The sequence below is a fragment of the Manihot esculenta genome, chromosome 4 (assembly GCF_001659605.2).
Source record: "Manihot esculenta cultivar AM560-2 chromosome 4, M.esculenta_v8, whole genome shotgun sequence".
Lineage (NCBI taxonomy): Eukaryota > Viridiplantae > Streptophyta > Magnoliopsida > Malpighiales > Euphorbiaceae > Manihot > Manihot esculenta.
In genome coordinates, this window is record NC_035164.2 from 3,377,967 (window position 1) to 3,396,649 (window position 18,683).

General features: G+C 33.1%; 2 protein-coding genes across 2 annotated transcripts; one reads left to right on the top strand and one right to left on the bottom strand.

Annotated features, from left to right (window-relative positions):
- Nucleotides 1-701: 701 nt before the first annotated feature.
- On the top strand, nt 702-3,031 carry LOC110612922 (chitinase 2). The gene is made up of 2 exons (XM_021753779.2): nt 702-1,438; nt 1,951-3,031. The coding sequence occupies exons 1-2, from the start codon at nt 1,366-1,368 to the stop codon at nt 2,784-2,786; spliced, it is 909 nt and encodes a 302-aa protein (XP_021609471.1). The 5' UTR covers nt 702-1,365; the 3' UTR covers nt 2,787-3,031.
- A 340-nt stretch (nt 3,032-3,371) lies between these two features.
- On the bottom strand, nt 3,372-8,389 carry LOC110612845. Its single transcript, XM_021753666.2, has 6 exons — nt 7,900-8,389; nt 7,734-7,811; nt 7,547-7,627; nt 5,847-6,001; nt 4,519-5,753; nt 3,372-3,726 (listed from the first exon to the last, which is right to left on the bottom strand). Exons 1-6 carry the CDS (start codon nt 8,308-8,310, stop codon nt 3,605-3,607), a joined length of 2,082 nt encoding a protein of 693 aa, XP_021609358.1. The 5' UTR covers nt 8,311-8,389; the 3' UTR covers nt 3,372-3,604.
- Between the last annotated feature and the right edge of the window lie 10,294 nt (nt 8,390-18,683).

An 18,683-nucleotide genomic window follows, 5' to 3' on the forward strand; every position in this document is an offset into this window, starting at 1 on the left:
ACTTTATTTATCTGAATTATTAAGGTTTTGGCTGTTAACTTGCAAGAATCTGCTGTCATTCCATTTTTTTTAAAAAAAAAAAACTTCTTTTTATAACTAATATATATAGAAGGGTGTTTTTATTATTAGAAAAATGTGAAGTTGTCTTCAATAGAAACTAATATATTACCTAATTGTGGCTGTTTGAATTTGGATACCAGCTTGCAGAAACAAAGTCCTTTCCAGTTAAATGGGAGTACAACCTAATCCTAATGGGCGGAGCTCATGGGACGTTCATCATGGGCGGGCTCATAACTAATCTTGTTTAATTAAAATTTTTTTTTTTTTACTAAAACCTATTAAATTATTTATAAATTATTTAAAATTTAATTTGATAAAATTTTGATTATTTTTACAAATAAAAATCAAATTTAAATTTATTAATATATTAATTTGAATTCAAAATGAGTCAAACACGAGTTTAAATTACACTCGAAAATATTTTAACAAATCAAAATTTTAGCATATTTCCACTTCACTCTCTCCTTTGCCAAATATTATAGGAGCTGCGTTCAATAATGTAAGGCTCATACCTTATTGGACTGCATAGGACAGCTCATAACAACCCTCAAGAGAAGTGTAATCTGATCCTTAGCTTCGATAGCTCCGTTTGGCGATGACCAAGTTCAAAGCCATTATCGAGCCATGTGGAAGAGATATGGACACCTTTATAGACCATGTCAACTTCCAATTCTATGCACATGATCAACGCACAACTGCTTCAAGACCCAAAGCTCCGACAACAATGGTGGTAAGATCTTGGTCCGCTTTACCAGAAAAGGATTCTTAATTTACAGCCTGCAATAGGCCTAAGAGTCAGAAGCAACTTCATGGGATCTTTGTTTGGTCTGCAGAGGATCACAGGCACTATAATTAGCAATGAACAATTGATGAGTCGTACATAGGTTGTCACAGCAAGCTGTATATTTGTCCATACATATATACTTGCTGTCCTGTACCATGAGGGTGACCTTCATTGCTTCTACTTGTGTGGTATATATCAAGAGAACAAAGTCTTTGTTGGCTTCCCATGCCTGTCCTTTTACAGAAACAAATTATTATATTGGATTTCATCCATAAAAGATGCAGTACACTCGCTGACTTGAAATGGCCGGCCTGTAGGAATCCTTGTGATTCTTGGAATATCAGCAAAGGTATCTGACTTTTGCATGGCTGCTGGGAAAAGAGCTGCTGCTCCTCAAAACGATAAGTGTTTTTTGCCGTTTGAGGCGGTTTTAACTATAGAGATGCCTTTTGCATGGCTGCAGATATAAATGTATATATGGTTGCATCGATCTCTCATCTACTGTGTATAGCTATAGAATCATGAAGCTCTGCAACTCCAACTTTCTGATCCTCTTTGTCACCCTATTATTCATTTTCTTCACCACTTGCCAAGGTTAGTGTATGCATGCCTTGCATATTACATTTCCATCTTCCATTTAGCTGTTTCTTGCACATTCTAATGATAATATGTTATAAGAAATGCCATAAATGCTTGAGCTTTTTATTTCAATCAAGTGAAACACACTTGTCTGCTATGTATTTCAAAATATGATCTATGAACTAACAAGCATCGGGACGAGTGAACGAGGTCGAGGGTCCAATTATTATTAATAAAAGAAATATTTGATTGTTAAAATTTTAAAAAAAAATTGATATATAAGATTAACCTATTCAATAATTGGGTTCCACCATATATTTTAGTCTTGTTTGATATATACTAATTGTTCTAGTGGATAAGGAAGATAACTCTCATAAATAATATTTAATTACTCTAAATAGCAATTTGATAGTTAAATGTGTCTTGATTTACAGTGGATTGAGTCTTACGCAGTAAAAATTTGGATAGAAGGTAATAGTAAACTAATGGTATTTGATATTTCTAACAACTTCATTGGTTGATTGTAGGTGCCAATTCCAAGCTCTTCCGGGAGTACATTGGTGCAGAATCAGAGTCCATCAAGCTATCCCATGTGCCAATAAATTCTGATGTGGAATTCCATTTCATTATCTCATTTGCCATTGACTACACAAGCCTAGAAAATCCTTCACCCACAAATGGAAAATTCAATCCCTTTTGGGCATCCAGCCATGTCACCCCACAAGAAATTGCCTCAATAAAACACAAAAACCCTAATGTGAAGATTGCTGTGAGCTTAGGTGGAGACACTATTGGTCACAAGAAAGCATATTTTGCCCCAAAGTCTATAAACTCTTGGGTAAAAAATGCTATATCTTCACTAACTCATATGATAAAACATTATAACATAGATGGTATTGATATTGACTATGAACACTTCAGATCAGATCCTGATACATTCTCTGAATGCATCGGACGGCTGATAACTAGTCTAAAGCGAAGTGGGACCATATCATTTTCATCAATAGCACCCTATGATGATGATGGGGAGGTTCAAAGCCATTACTTGCAACTATGGAAGCAATATGGGAATGAAATTGATTATGTGAACTTCCAATTTTATGCATATGAAAGGATTAGTCCATCTCAATTTGTGAAGCATTTTAACAAACAAGCTGCTCATTATGGTGGGGGTCAGATCTTGGCTAGCTTCATTTCTGGTGGTGGCAGTGGAGGCTTGAGCCCTGATGAAGGATTCTTTGAAGCCTGTCAGGAGCTAAGGGAGCAAGAGAAGTTGGGGGGAATTTTTATTTGGAGTGCAGATGATTCCAAGAAGCATGGTTTTAAAGGTGAAAAGGAAGCTCAAGCCTTCTTAGCTGATTGATTTGGGATGTGATCAGCCCTTTTTTATGACAATAAAAAGATTGTTTCTCATAATAAATTTTAAGGACAAGAAACAATCTCATCTCATAATAATACTTAAGGGTTTGTTTGGTTTAAATAAATTTTACAAATTCTATGTATTATGTCTTTAGTTTGTGAAAGTTTTAAAATTAAATTCCATAATCACTTATAACCAAAATATTCTGAATCAAATTTAATAAAATTAAGACAAAAAAAAAAATTGTACTTCCTTCCCTCCTCTCTATCCCATCTTTCTCTACCATTCTGCACTTAAATGATGAGATGAGATTGTGAAAAAACCCAAATTTTTATTAATTGAAACATTTGATAACGGTTACCTTTCGGGGATAAATATATATACAAGGGATACTGGTGAAAAAAATTTCAAACTTTTTACTTTTTTGTAATTTTATCATAAACTATGACACATAATTTAATTGTACTCCCATCATTAATTATGTTAAATTTAACATTTTTATCACATAAAGATTACTAATATATATATTAAACTAACCCAGCATTAGTAAATTTAACATAAAGTTAATGTTAATGCTGTCTGCTCGGTAAATTTAACATAAATTTTTCTATATCTTCTCATCTTCATAAGTAAAAAAAAAAAAATTCCAATACGCACCCTAATCATTTGGACCAAAATTTGAATTGCAGATGCAACTGCAAGATCTGTCACATAATTTCATAAGAACAAATGCTGTAAAATGGAAGAATTAGCATTAAACTAACCGCACTTTACATTTTCGCCAATCAACATGAAATATTTGTAGGTGGAAGGGGCCTTGGTTATGCGTTCATCTGGTGTTTAAATTTTTTGGATTTCTTTTTGAAAGGTATAGGATTCAACAATCGCCTCAGAGGAAATACAAGAGGCTGGCTTAGTAACCTCTGCTTTGCCCTGGATTTCCCTGCATATATAATAAACAGGAATAAGTAGCGAGAGGAATAACAATAAAGATGATTCGAAAAAATAAGTATTCACAAGGATGATATTATAAAGAAAAAAGTTGGCAAGGCCCATGCAAAAGTCAAATCTCGTTATTGAAATACAGCTGTTTTAAGATTTCTGAATAAGGGTGGAAAATTTGAACAGAACAAATGAAGAAACAAGACCGGAAATGACACTGAAGTTACATGGTTGACACCAAAATTAAGTCATGGTTGAGTGAGGAACTCTAAAACTGAATTAACTTGAGAAACTGAAATGAACATTCGATCAATTAATTCAGGAAAGTTAGAGTTCAGTTACAAATACCATTACTAAATTGAAATATTTCGTTAAGAAAAATAGAGATAACACAAAACTTTCAAGGTAAGTAGAGTTTGTATAACGTTAATGTAGTTTCTTACTCTCCTGATACTAATTATTAATTAAATAGGTATATTGACTATTTTCAGGAGAAAAAAGAAAATTTAAAGAAAATGAATATGAAAGAATATCCTGAGACAAGAAACAGAGATAGGAATACAACTGAAATTACATACAAGTTGAAACCAAAGGGATTTCATGGATGAGTTATCAGAATATTAGTTGAACTAAAAGGAACTCAAAATACAAGCATTTGATCTTATAGATCAGAATAATTAAAATTGATTGACAAAATGCATTATCTGATTTAAAATACTTTTTCAGGAACAACATTTCAAATACTGATAGAAAAACATGGCTTTAAATTCTGAAACCACTAATGAACAGGTACCTGATGAAGATGGGAAGAGCACTTGATTATTAGTCTCAGCATCAATTTCTTCAAGCTTTTGTTCCTCCATTGCCACCTTGTCTGAGGGCATAAACTGTGGACCAGGAGAGTTATATTTAGCTTTCAAATCATTGTTGTGGCCAAGCTCTCCAACCTCTCGCTCTTCCATTGCCACCTCCTCTAGGGTCTCCTCTTTGATTCCCACCTCCTCTTGGGTCTCCATAACCTCTTGCTCTTCCATCGCCACCTCCTCTGTGGTCTCCCATTTTGCAACTGAAGGAGCCTCTTTAGTTTTCATACTACTAGAGACCAATGGAAATCGAACATGATCCGCACATGTAATAGTATCATTCTTTGATTCCTTGCAATATTGTCTTCCAGAAATATTTTCAATTACAGGTGTTTCTTCCTGATCAATTACACCCATCTGTGCTATGTTTTTATCCATCAAAACATCTTCTGCATCTAAAGTTGCATCAGAACCTTGTGAATTCATGCACTTTTTAATCTGAGGAGCTGGAAAATTTGCATTCTCCGATAAAGTTTCTATTCTTATAGCAGCAGGAACACAAGTATCAGTTAACTCAGCTTCTGCATCAGATCGCTGATGCATTATATCCTCACTTAGTACCATAGAATTTAATTCACAATCAGGGATGTCTTTTTGTGAAAGCAAATCATGCTTTTGAGTTACAAAGAAAGGAACTAATGCATCATTTCCATTCAAATCTTTTGGCTCTTCCTCAGTGGTGTTAGTAGAAGCTCCAATTTCCTCAAAAATAGTTGAATTTGTTCCAGCGTCATTTGGAAAACACAACTCTTGGGAACTTCCATAATCCAAGGTCTGATTCTTTGATGGAGAATTGAATAAAGCATTCCCCTCAGTTTCTGGAAGAAGTTCACGCCTGCCATATTTTCCAGACACTCCAGTTGCAGCAGATGGCACATCAACTGCCTTAGCAGTCAAAAACTTTTCAGAATGAGGTGGCATGTTGTCAATAAGTGAATCAAAATCAATGGCCTTAACAGAATTGGACACACCAATGGTGGCAGCAAAGGATTTTGCCATGTCCTCTAGTTGCAAATCTCCTTCACCACTTGAGATGGGATCCCACTTAAGCCAGTCCATAGAGAATGGTTCCTTCGCGCGAGATTTTTCATCAGGTGTTATCAATTCAACTCTAATAGCATCCTTGTAAAAGTGCTTTTTCCTTAAAGCATTAGCTATAAGGTTCCTGCAAGATACCCCGCACAGGGGTGGGTGAGGGACATCAGTTCATTGTACTTGTACAACTACAAGAATTCTAGCTTTTTGCAAATTGTTGTACCTACAGTTCTTGGAAATAGCTGCTTTAGCACGTTCAATGGAAAGCCCAAGCAAAGATGATAAATTTGCAACATCACATGGCCCTCTAAGTTCATTAACTGAAGGAGCAGCACTTGAGAAAATGAGATTCCTTCCTCGAGTCCATTCCACCAGTAACTGGAAGTCAGACAGGGTGTGGCTCAGATGACAAGAAGAAGAGGCATTGATAAGTTATACAAAGACGCTCATTTTTTTAGTTGCAAGTTAAACCCAGTAATACTGATAACTTTTTGTATTTCCAGACTCTTAACTAGAAAGCAAATTCACACTTGTCCAATTCCAAACACTGGTTCAGAGATTTTTTCTTGAGAAGCAGTCACTTCATCTTCGCAAAGAAATGCAAAAGAATAGAACAATAAATCACCAAAGACATTGCTCAAGAAGCACTAAGGACTTGCCTTCAAAGGAGTCCTTAAACCTTCTGAGAACATTATTTGTTGAGCTATTGTTATCACCCAGTTCAAGCAACTTGTGCAAATGAATAGTGAATACTTTGTTTATTGGTGATAAATTCCAGAGACCCTTTTCCAAAGTAAAGAAAGAAGTCTATAACCTAGCCAAAGGAAGAGATTTCAACAGTAATGAAAATGGCAGAGAGAACTCTAGCTCAGATCCTTGAAGTTGCCCCAACCACAATTGTAAATTTTTCTAAAAGCTCCGGTTATTTACACATAGTAGTGCAGTCTTACTCCATAACAACATAAGCTTTCAATAATCTCAACTTTCTTAATTTAACTGTTTTAGACAAGCTCTATACAGCAGTTACTCCAAAGAAAAAAATAAAATAAAAAGAACCTAAACCTATCAAGCTTTTGATGATGATTCCAGAAAACTGTTTAAAACAGTTTTAAACAGTAGCACTCGGTGAAAATCAAAGTTGAATAGTAAAATTTATAGCAATACTGATGCTCTCTTGACACTAATATTTAGTAAATTTCAATTTCCCAACAATAACATGCATGTCAAACCATGACTGGATGAGAGAAATTACAAATAGAAAAGTCTACCAAAAAAAGTTTAGCTTAGAATTCTTCACTTGCTTAATCCTCAAATTGTATGCTCTCATAACACTAACAATTAGTAGCTTTATTTTCCCAACAATAATATGCACATCAAACCATGATTCAACGAGAGAAATTACAAATAGAAAAGTCTACCAAAATTTTAGCTTAAATTCTTGGGTAAAATACTACTAAATCCCTGAGTTTTTATAAAATTTACTAGTTTGTCCTTATTTCAAAATCACTCAATAAAACATCCCTATGTTTTATAAAATTCAACTCTTTAGTCCTTCTGTTAAAAAAAAATCATTAGTTGCCTTGAATTATTTATATTATTTAGTCCCTATGATTTTAATTATATATATTATTTAGTCCAGTAATTTTAAATATGCATACTATTTAAGTTGACTAACTGTTTATTTGAAGGATTGAAGTTTACTCCTTAAATTGTAATGGTTTAAAAGCTAGAACCTCAATCAATATTAAGCCCGAATTATCTTAGAACTAAATTAAATAAAATTAAAACGAAAGGCAATATTGAAATGAAGCAACCAAAAAGTAGCCAAGAAGCACAATGCAAAAAGATAATTTTGCTCAGTGCCCTAAGACTTTAATACCTATTCTGCCTATTAATCTACTATTAATCAATGTGAAAGCTCACCTTGGCATTTGAAATCATTTGCCTCCTAACTTGAACGTCCAGAATAAGATCAGAGTAAGTAATTTCAAAGCAAACTCCACGCTGCATATCCAGAGAGAGAGAGAGAGAGATTAACACCACCTCCACCAAAAGAAACTTCATAACAAAAGGATCAATAATGAATTTGGTAATGAATATCGAAACAAACCTCCATAGCAGCTTTAACCATTGGCAGCTTCATCCTGAAAGGCAGCTTCTCTGAGAAATCAATAGCAATTATATTCACCTGTGAAAATTATCAAACAAACAAGAGAATCGATCACCAACTACGAAACATAACTACGTTAAAATCTTTAAATATAAATATAACGAACCTCTGATTTCTCGCAGGCATAATCGAAAGCGCTCTGATTAAGAGGCCTAACAGCAACCAAATCATAAGTCTTCAAAATGGGATTCCCACTGTTAAGCGCCTGACACTGAGCAGGAGTATCCACGGAAACCGTCAAGCGCGTGTACTGACGGAAGGGGGAGGAGCGTGGGATACCAAGGAGTTCGCGGTGGAGATTGACGGAGGAAGCGAGGGAAGGAGCAACATTGAGAAGAGAGGCAAGGGAGAGAGGCGTAATAGAGCAGCGATCACGATCAGACATGACGCCCTTGATTGTGCGATTATAAGCGATCCCAGTGTAGCCTAGCTCCATAGCTTTGATTACCACTTTGATGCGCGTGGTCTTTGAAGATTGAGAGGTTTCATAGGGTATATTGAGATCGAAGAACCCCATCTTTTGCAGAGACGGAGAAGAAAAGTTTCCAGTCTGGGGTTTAGCAGTAGGATTTCTAGGGTTTAAGAAGTTTTGGGAATTTTAACAAAAAAGTGAAATTCACTTCTTTCAAATTAATTACAAATCTCTAAATTTTAATATAATTAATAAATCAATTTTTTTAAATTAAAAATTTAAAATATTTAAAACACCCTTATAAATAATTTAAATATCTAAAATAATTAATAATATTGAAATTTAAAATTTTAAATATAATTTATTTATTTAAAAAATAATAAATTTATTTTTACACTTTTAAAATTATTTATTATAAAAAAATTTAAATATTCGATTTTAAAAATATAAAAATTAATTTTTTAATAAAATTTAAAAATAATAAAAAGCTTTTTGAATTTTCACGATTCAGTTTTAAATAAAAAATTTTAATTAATATACTTAAACCATGCACTTTAAATTTATTTACACTTTATATTACTTCATTTTTTGTGAAAAAAAATTAATTCTGTCAAAATAATATTTTTATTTTTTTAAAATAAAAATTAAAAATTAAGAGAATAAAATTTAAAATTTTTAAAATTTATTCGATGAATTTATTACAAAATGAAATATAAATTAAGTATAGATTAAGTATGTGAATATAATATTTTATTATATTTTAAATTAATATTTTAATATGATACTCAAAATCAGAAGGTAATTATTAAAAAAAACAACTTTATTGACTTTAATAATTATGTCTAAAATTTATTTCTTAATAATTTTTCGAAATGGATAGAATAATGATTATTGACTTTCTAGACGTAACATGGCAATTGATACAATACTACCACTGATTTGTACAAGTTAAATATTACTCATTCATTTGACATTATTTATTTTATAAAAAATAAATTTAAATAGATTCTTGTAAACTTTTACCCTTATTTAGAATTACTAATTTTAATAAAATTTAAATAAATTAAATTTATTTTTTAAAATTTTTATATTTATCAGAACTAAAAAATGTAATAAATTCAATTTTAAATTAAAAAATAAATTTTTTAAAAATTATTAAAATTTTGTAATAAATAATTTCATTTAAAAAAATTAAATAAATTCTTATAAAATTATTTATAATTTCATAAATAATTTTCATTTTTATATATAAAAATTTTCAAATTAAAAAATTTTAAATTTTTTATTTTCAATAAAAAATTTGGAAGAAAAAAATTCAATTGAATTCCAATAAAATTTTGTATTCTAAATATAGGAATAATGTTATTTATATTAAAATTATTTAATTAATTATCAAAAATTATATTTTTTGCTTTTTCTTTATCCTTTACTTTTTATTTATTTTAATTTTAAATTTATTTGTGTTTTTTAATTAGTAAGTTTTTTTTAGAATTTAATTTAATAGTCAGTATTATTATTTAATACATTTATAATTGATATTTAAAAATCTATTATATTATTTTATTAATTTTTTAAAGAAGAGTCCATCTTAATTTATATTTTTTTAATAGTAAAAAAAATATACAAAGTTTAGATTTTAAATATTATGAAAATATTAATAATAATTTTCAATGTGATAATAATTATTGTTATTTATGTTTAGTTTAAAAGTAATAAAAAAATAAATCAATTTGAAGTTATTATTAATTTATTTAAAATAAATAAATTTAATATCTTAAAATTTATTCTAACAAGATAATTTTTTTATAAATTGAAATAAATTGAATTTTATCAATAGAATTCAATTATTTTATCATAAGACATACATTCTAAATAATAAATTTAAAATATATATTTTTTAAATTAAAATGATAGTCACGTTTTAATATATATTTTAAAATTGATAAATAAACTATTAATTTTTTTTATATTATAAAAATTAAATAATAAATTTTCTTTAAAATATTTATGTGACAGACATGTTAATTTTAATATAACAATTTAACAGTAAAAGTATAAAATAAATTCATTTGATGTAATTTATAATGTATTAGTTAAATTTTTTATTTATAATAGAATTGTAAAAATCTGAATATTTTATATTATATTATTTTTTATTTACTATTAACTCTAAATTTACTACCAAACTTATGGAGATAGACCTTTAACTTGCAGAAGAAAAGAGAAGGGAGATGAAAGATAGGGTTCAGCATTTAGTCGGTTTGGTTTAAAATTAAATTAAATTAAATAAATTGAAAATTGAAATTTTAATATTTATAAAAATTAAATCAAATCGATTTTGATTAGAAATCGAATTGAATCAGTCTGATTCGGTTCGATTCAATTCAATTTAATCGGTTTCGATTTTTAATAAATTTTTTATTTTTTATACTTTATTTTCAGTCTTTCAAAATTTAATTAAAATATTTTAATTTTAATATGATTTAATTTCTCTGTATTATTAAAAATAATATATTATTATCACTAATCGATTCAGTTCGGTTTTTTCAATTTTTTAATCAAAACCAAACCGAATCGAAATAATTAAAAATTTTGAAATTAAAAATCAAACCGAATCGAATTGAATAAAAAACCGAATTAAATTTTAAAATTAATTCAGTTCGATCGATTTTTTTTATTTGAATCGAATAGTATTTGCCCCGAATGAAAGATGTAGAAAAAGTGAAGCATATAAAATTGTATTTTTTTTAAATAATCTTTTTATTGTTAATTAACATAAACAACCACGGAAAAATTATATTCCTTTAAACTAATTGAGTTATAAACCATCTGAATTATAATAATTTTTATAAATAATGTTTAATTGCTGCGTTTAGCAGTATTGTAATGCATTTTCTTGAATGTAAAAAAAAAAAAAAACCGATTGCTAAATCCTATTGTAACGATTCGGAAACCGGACCGTTACTGGCGCTAGGATCCAGGTCGACTTGAGGTCGTCAGGACCCATAGCAAGCCTGCTATACTGTCTGAGTACCTATAAAATCCCATACGTGATCATGCATTTTCATGTAAAAACTCCGAGGTCGGACTCTAGCCGGTATTACACCTATAAACTTTACCGTAATTCTCCCTAATTTATTTTAGGTTTCACTGCATTTAGAATGGTTGGGCGTCTTTTGGACTTGCTTATAGGTTTCAATATTTCCTTAAATAACTTAAGCCTTTTGACTTTATTATTTTAATTTTTAAATTTTAATATAACGATTAATTTTTATATTTTTTAATTTAAAGCACTTAAATAAATTAAATATTTTTGTTTATTAAAAAAAAAAACTTCTTTCCATTTGAAGCATAGGTAAGAGGGTTGATTAATGGTCAAAATCTAAAAATACAAAATTCTTTTGTTAAATATCTATTTTAATTTTCTTTTAACATTCAACGGATAGTGCATTTACAAGACCAGTTATCAGTTATCTGGACAAAGAACATTGTCAGAGGACAAGATACAAATTAAAAAAAAATACAGTGATACTTAATCTAAATCTAACCTAATCAAATCAAATAAATCTCTAAATCAAACCACTAATCTAACGTCGTAGATGAGGTATCAGAAAAAAAAGAAGTGGTGTAAAACCGAAACACTGCACAAGCAAAGCAAAAGTCGAAAATCACATAGAGACGGTCAAATAAACTAGGCTAGTATCAACGAAAGGGATGATTATCCACGGTGGAAAATAAAAAAAAGAAAATAAAAGAAAATCACAACATATAAGGATAAAAAATGTATGCATTAAGGTTTTTTATGGTATTTTATGATGTGAGGTTAGAGAAATATTAAGTGAAAAAAAGATTTTGATGTTAGTTGTGATTGAAGAAACAAATAAAGAGATTTTTAATATTAAGGGAGATTTAGCTAAGATAAATAATAATGTGAATAAAGTCAAAGAATATCATAAAATATTATAAAAGAAAATTGAGAGAAAATACTATAGACCGTAATCATGGGCATTTGAATGATAATTTTTTTTATTATAATTTACTCTTTAAATTTAGATAAATTGGTTTACATAATTCAGTGAAATATATATATTAATCATATATTTTAATTTTAAAAATCAATAAATTAGCCTTTACTATAAAAATATTTTCTTATTTTTAGGGTTAATTTATTATATATATTTGAAATTACATAGACATTATTGCAATATATATAGAAATTAAATCCTTAACCGAATAAATGAATCTAGAGGATTTAAACAAACCAGCAAAAGTAAAATAAGAGCATAATTGAATAACGGAGCTGAATGTCAGACTCCTCTTTTCTATATTAGACTACTACTGATCTTAGATATTTATATACAAAATAAATAAAAAATAGTTATAATAGAGCTATCTTAAAGGAGTCCTACTCACAAGGTTTGTTACAACAGAACTATTCTAAAGGAGTCCTACTCGCAAGGATTGTTACAAGGTTTGTTACAAGAGATATCCTTTACACCCCCCCTCAAGCTGGTGGCAGAGAGAAATCGACCAGACCAAGCTTGGAAACAAACTGTCGATAAGAATAGGAAGGCAAGGATTTAGTAAACATGTCAGCAAGCTGCATAGAAGATGGAAGATATGGAGTGCAAATAAGGCCAGCTTGCAATTGATTCCGAACCACATGACAATCTATGTCAATGTGTTTAGTGCGCTCGTGAAAAACGGGATTGGCAGCAATATGTATGGCTGCCTTATTGTCACAATGAAGAGGAATAGGCTTAGCAATGCGAAGCTGAAAATCAGTTAATAGAGAAACTAACCACTGAAGTTCACACACGTTGGAAGCCATGGCCCGATATTCGGATTCCGCTGAGGACCGACTAACTGTCGATTGCTTCTTAGTCTTCCATGAAATTAACGAAGTCCCCAAAAAAATACAAAAACCAGTAATGGACTTTCTAGTATCAATACAAGACGCCCAATCGGCGTCGAAAAATGCCCGAATTTTCAAGTCATTCGTGATGGTAAAAACAAACCAGTATAACTAGTGCCCTTCAAGTATTTGACAATAGTAAGAGCAGCCTTGAGATGAGATTGATGAGGATGCTGCATAAACTGACTAAATTGTTGAACTGCATAACTGATGTCAGGCCGAGTCATGGATAAATAAAGTAAACGTCCGATAAGACGCATGTAACTTCCTGCATCCTGTAATGGGTGTCCCATATCGGTGCGGAGTTTCATGCCTTGAATATAAGGACTGTCCGCGGGCTTGGCATCGTGTAAACCAGTATCATGAATAATATCCATGATAAATTTATGTTGAGTAAGGAAAATTCCAGCTACAGTACGTGCCACTTCGATCCCCAAAAAATACTTGACATCGCCAAGATCTTTGATTGTAAACTTCTTGTCTAAAAAACCTTTTAAGTCTGAAATCAAATCTGCAGAAGGACTAGAAATCAAGCAATCATTAACATAAACCAAGAGTGCAATAAAAGAGTCACCATGGCCTTTAGTAAACAAACAATGATCAAAAGAAGACTGAGAAAACCCCTGGCTCATTAAAGTAGCAGTCAATGCCTTATTCCACTGTCTGCCGGCTTGCTTTAACCCATAAAGTGACCTCTGCAACTTGCAAACCTGTCCTTTGTGGCTTTGTCATAACCTGGAGGAACCTCCATATAGATATCTTCATCAATAGCACCATGTAAATAAGCGGTATTGATGTCCAGTTATTGAACATTCCAAGAATAAGCAGCTGCTATAGTTAGAAAAACACGAACAGTAACCAATTTTGCAACCGGGGAAAAAGTATGATGATAATCCAAGCCAAGCAACTGGTTGTACCCCTTGGCAACGAGTCGCGCCTTATAGCGATCGATACTTCCATTATTTTATCCTATACACCCACTTACAACCAACCGGTTTAGTATTAGGAGGCAAATCAGTCAACATCCATATATTATTTCGTTCTAAAGCAGACAACTCTAAATGCATGGCATTCACCCAATTCATATTTTGTTTAACATCATTATAATTGCAAGGTTCTTTATTTTTAGATAACTGCGCAATAAATGACATATGAGAAGATGTAAAATAGGTTTGTGAAGGGGAAGAAGCATCAATATCATAGTCATTAAACCAAGCAGGAGTGCGTCTTGCCCTTGTACTACGACGAACAACCGGAGAAAGGGGAACAATTGATGTCACTGTGTCATTTGGCTCAAGTAACCCAGCATCAGTACTAGTAGGGGAAACAGGTAAATTAGAAGAGGATGAAGGAAAAACAAGGTCTAGGAAAGTCGATTCAGGTGGAAAATCTGGTTCAGAAATCTGGTGAGGTATATAATCAGTATCAGCAGCACAATTGGGTAAAACAAATGTGGTCACATCAGTTGGCCGTGTGTGATGAAAAGGAAAAATATTTTCCATAAAGACAACATCACGTGAATGGATAAGAGTCTTAGTTGTTAAACAATAAAGTTTATAAGCCTTTTGATTTGGAGCATATCCTAACAAAATGCAAAGAAAGGCTCTTGGGTCAAACTTTTGTTTATGTGGTGTAGTATTAGTAGCATAACAAAGGCACCCAATTGTGCGAAAATAAGTGTAATTTACCTGTTTCCCATACAGCCGTTCATATGGAGTTTTCCAACCCAAATTTTCTAATGGTAAACGGTTAGTAATGTGCGTAGCAACCAATAATAATTCAGACCAAAAATTGGAAGGGAGTTTAGATTGGAAAAGCAAGGTACGAGCTATATTCAAAAGGGTACGATGCTTCCGTTCAACAACTCCGTTTTGCTGAGGAGTATAAACACAAGTACGTTGATGCAAGGTGCCATGTTCCTGTAAAAAAGAACTACATGCAGAATTGACAAATTCTGTTCCGTTATCTGTACGAAGAACCTTAATCCGTTTACCAAAGTGTGTAAGTACATAATTAAAAAAGGATTTCAAAGCAAGCAACACTTGATCTTTAGTTTTTAACATATAAGTCCAACAAAACCGGCTATAGTCATCGACAATAGTTAACATATAAACGGCATTTGTAATGGACTTCAACTTATACGGTCCCCACAAATCAACATGAATCAAATCAAACACGTGCTCAGAAGTAATGGTGCTAGTAGGAAAAGACAATCTTGTTTGTTTTGCAACAGGACAAACTGGACACATTAATTCAGTGTAATCTCATTTGGCAACTCCATCCACATGTCTCAACCGTTTAAAAGAAACGTGTCCCAGCCTAGCATGCCAAAGCATGGCCAAGTGTTTATTATGTTCAAAACAACGAGAAACAGAATTACAACTGTTTTGCTTGTTGAAAGATTCTTTTGTCAAATAATAAAGGTCTCCAACCACACTCCCCTTTGCCAAAACGTCACTAGTCTGTAAATCCTGGAATAAACAATATTCAGGAAATGAGTGTACGGATAATCCACACGTCCTGGTGAGCAAACTGACGGATAGTAAATTACAGCTGAATGAAGGAACATACAGGACATTGTATAGCACAATTCTAGTATTCAATTTGATATTACCAATGTGAGTGACCAATCTGGTGGAATTGTCAGGCAATCTGATTGTTGTGGGTGGGTTTAGTTTAATGACATGATCATAAAAATGAAGATAAGGTGTTATATGATCCGTTGCGCCAGTATCTATTATCTAATTATCCTTGCAATTAAAATTAATGCTAGTAAAAACAGAATTGAGTAAAGTACCTGCGAAATTCACGTTTCTGACATCACCCTCATCGTTTTCATTGGTACTGCTGTTGGCCATGAGGAACTTCTGAAATTCTTGTTGCAAGTAATCTGCCATCCCTGCACTCAAAGAATCAACACCTTTTTGCTGTGGTGTTACTGACGTCAATGGTGATTGTAATACCCGGTTAGACTCCGGTATCGGAATTCCTACATTCCGGTGGAATCTCGGATGTTGGAGACCTCTAGAAGGGTAAAACCATGTTTTCAATAAATGTTTTAATGTTTTTGATGATTTTAAGTAAAGAGGAAATGAGTTTTTGAATAAAAACAACCTTGGAGGAAAACCCAGGTTCGGCCGCCGAACCTCAAGTTCGGCCTCCGAACATGCAGGCATTTCGGGTGTGCCTTAGGCCCCCGAAGGCATAGGTTGAGGAAAGTCCAGGTTCGGCCGCCGAACCTCAAGTTCGGCCGTCGAACATGGCATGCATGAGGAGGCACGTTCGGCCCCCGAACGTGGCCTGGCCAGCCACTATAAAAGGGTCCCTTAGCCGAAAACGGGCGAGTTTTTCTCCCCATTGTCGGCCAAGGTGAGCTCTCCGCCGTTCCTCACCAATCCTTGAGTTTTTCCTTCAAATCTTTCAAGATTTTCACAAGTTTTTGCTTTATTTTGAAGATTTTCGAGTTTAAAGCAAGTTTTAGAGCTTTGAGGTTCAAGAACTAAAAAATCTCCTACCTCCGAGTTTAGGACGTCTCTCTCTCGATCTTCAAGAGGTAAGAGCCGATCTTAAGCTCATTTCGTGTTTAAAGTAAGTTTTATGCAAGATCTATGGGGTAGAATGCATGTTTAGCTCATAGTTAGGTTTTTGAGTTAATGTTATGTTTTGAGCAATGTATGTTGGATTTGTGTTGTTGTTGTGTGTTGTAGTTGGGGTTTAAGTTAGTTTGAAGCCCCTAGGAGCCAATGTATGTATATTTGCATGTTTTGGTTGAACTAAATGCATGATTGGAAGTTTTAGGAGGCAAATGTGCTTAAAGGAGCCAAGTTTCTGCCCTTTGGCAGAAACCAGGTTCGGCAGCTGAAGGAACTTTCGGTCGCCGAACATGGCTGGGGAGGCAGGCCTTTCGGCTGCCGAAGTTGCCCCCGAAAAGAGACTTTCGTCTCTGTCTGGGACTTTCGGCCGCCGAAGGTGCCGCCGAACCTGCCCTGTTCAGCCTTCCTTTGCATGTTTTTGCATGATTGTTTTGAGGTGTTTTAGGGGGTTTTTGGGGGATGTTTTTAGAGTTATGTTCTAGTTGTTTGGTCCCTCATTTGAGTCCACCTGTGTAGGTTCGGACCCGAGGAACCGAGGATCCCAGCAGTGAGTTAGCTGCATCAGTCTTTGTCAGAGCTAGCCAGAGGTGAGTAGAATAAACCTTATGTTTTAAAGCAAATGAATTATACAGTTGAGCATGTTCATGCATCATGAATGCCATGTGATGAAATAGGTTGTTTGCATTAGAATCCACGAATATGTTGGATTGCATTTATGATGTTGATGTGGATTGGTTATTGGATGACCCTTTAGTCCTCATATGATATGATGATGCTACGGCATGAGATGGTATGGAAGTCCAGGTTGTACCCATTCTACGTCCCTGGCACTATGTAAGAGAAAGTCCAGGTTGTACCCATTCTACGTCCCTGGCACATTGGTATGTTATGATATGTTATGTTAAGAGAAAGACCGGTTGTACCCATTCTACGTCCCGGCACTTTGGAATGTAGAGGACTATTGGTGACAATACCATCCGAGATGTGATTTGTTGTGATGTGTTGCATTACATGATGGCATGAGATTTTAAATGTTGTTTTCTATTATTCTGCTCACTGGGCTCTAGTAGCTCACCCCTTTTCCCTAATCCCCCAGGATTGCAGGTACGGGCTAGACAGAGAAGTCAAGAAGAGTAAAGTCTTATGTTTGTAATAGATAGATAGCGGACATAATAAATTGTATAATGATGTAAAGTTAAATAGTTATGCTAAGTATAATGATATTGAGGTTTAGAAGTGTGCTTGACCATAGTTTATTGTAATCCCTTGTTGATACATGATCTTAATGTCTATTGATGTTTATGTTTAACCAACTCAACTTATGATGTATCGTCCATTGGGGCATTGATGAGATCCCACAGAGGGGTCAAGTTTATGATTATGACTATGTTTAGTGCATGCACAGGTTGAGTTTGGTGTATGAGGAATGAATGCCAGAAAAATTTTTAATTTTTACGTATGATTGTTGATCATGTATGGGATTGAACAGGTTTACAGGTTACATGTCAGGCTTGCTACGGGTCCCAGCGGCCTTAAGCCGACCTGGGTCCTAGCGCCGATAGCGGTCCGATTTTCGGGTCGTTACAGTGATTCCTTTGTTGCAACGCGAAGGACATTATTAGCTCTATGGTATTTGCCGATGTCCACACCTCTCTTCTGTTGCATCTCAATAAACCAGTCTGGATACCCATGGATAAGAAAGCAATCATCAATAGTATGTCCGGCAGTTTTACACTTGGAACAAAATTGCTTCTTCTGATCTTCCTTTCGTGATGAGAAACAATTCCTGGCATGCCCACTGCCTCGGCTACCTGAGGATCCCCTTTGAGCAAGCATAACCGCAGCTGTTTCAGAAGAGGCAGTACTATCAGTTTGCACTTCTCGCTGTTTTTCAACGCTCATTACCATCGAATAAGCTTTATTTATCGAAGGTAACAAATCTTGAAGGAGTATCTGATTTTTCACGTTGT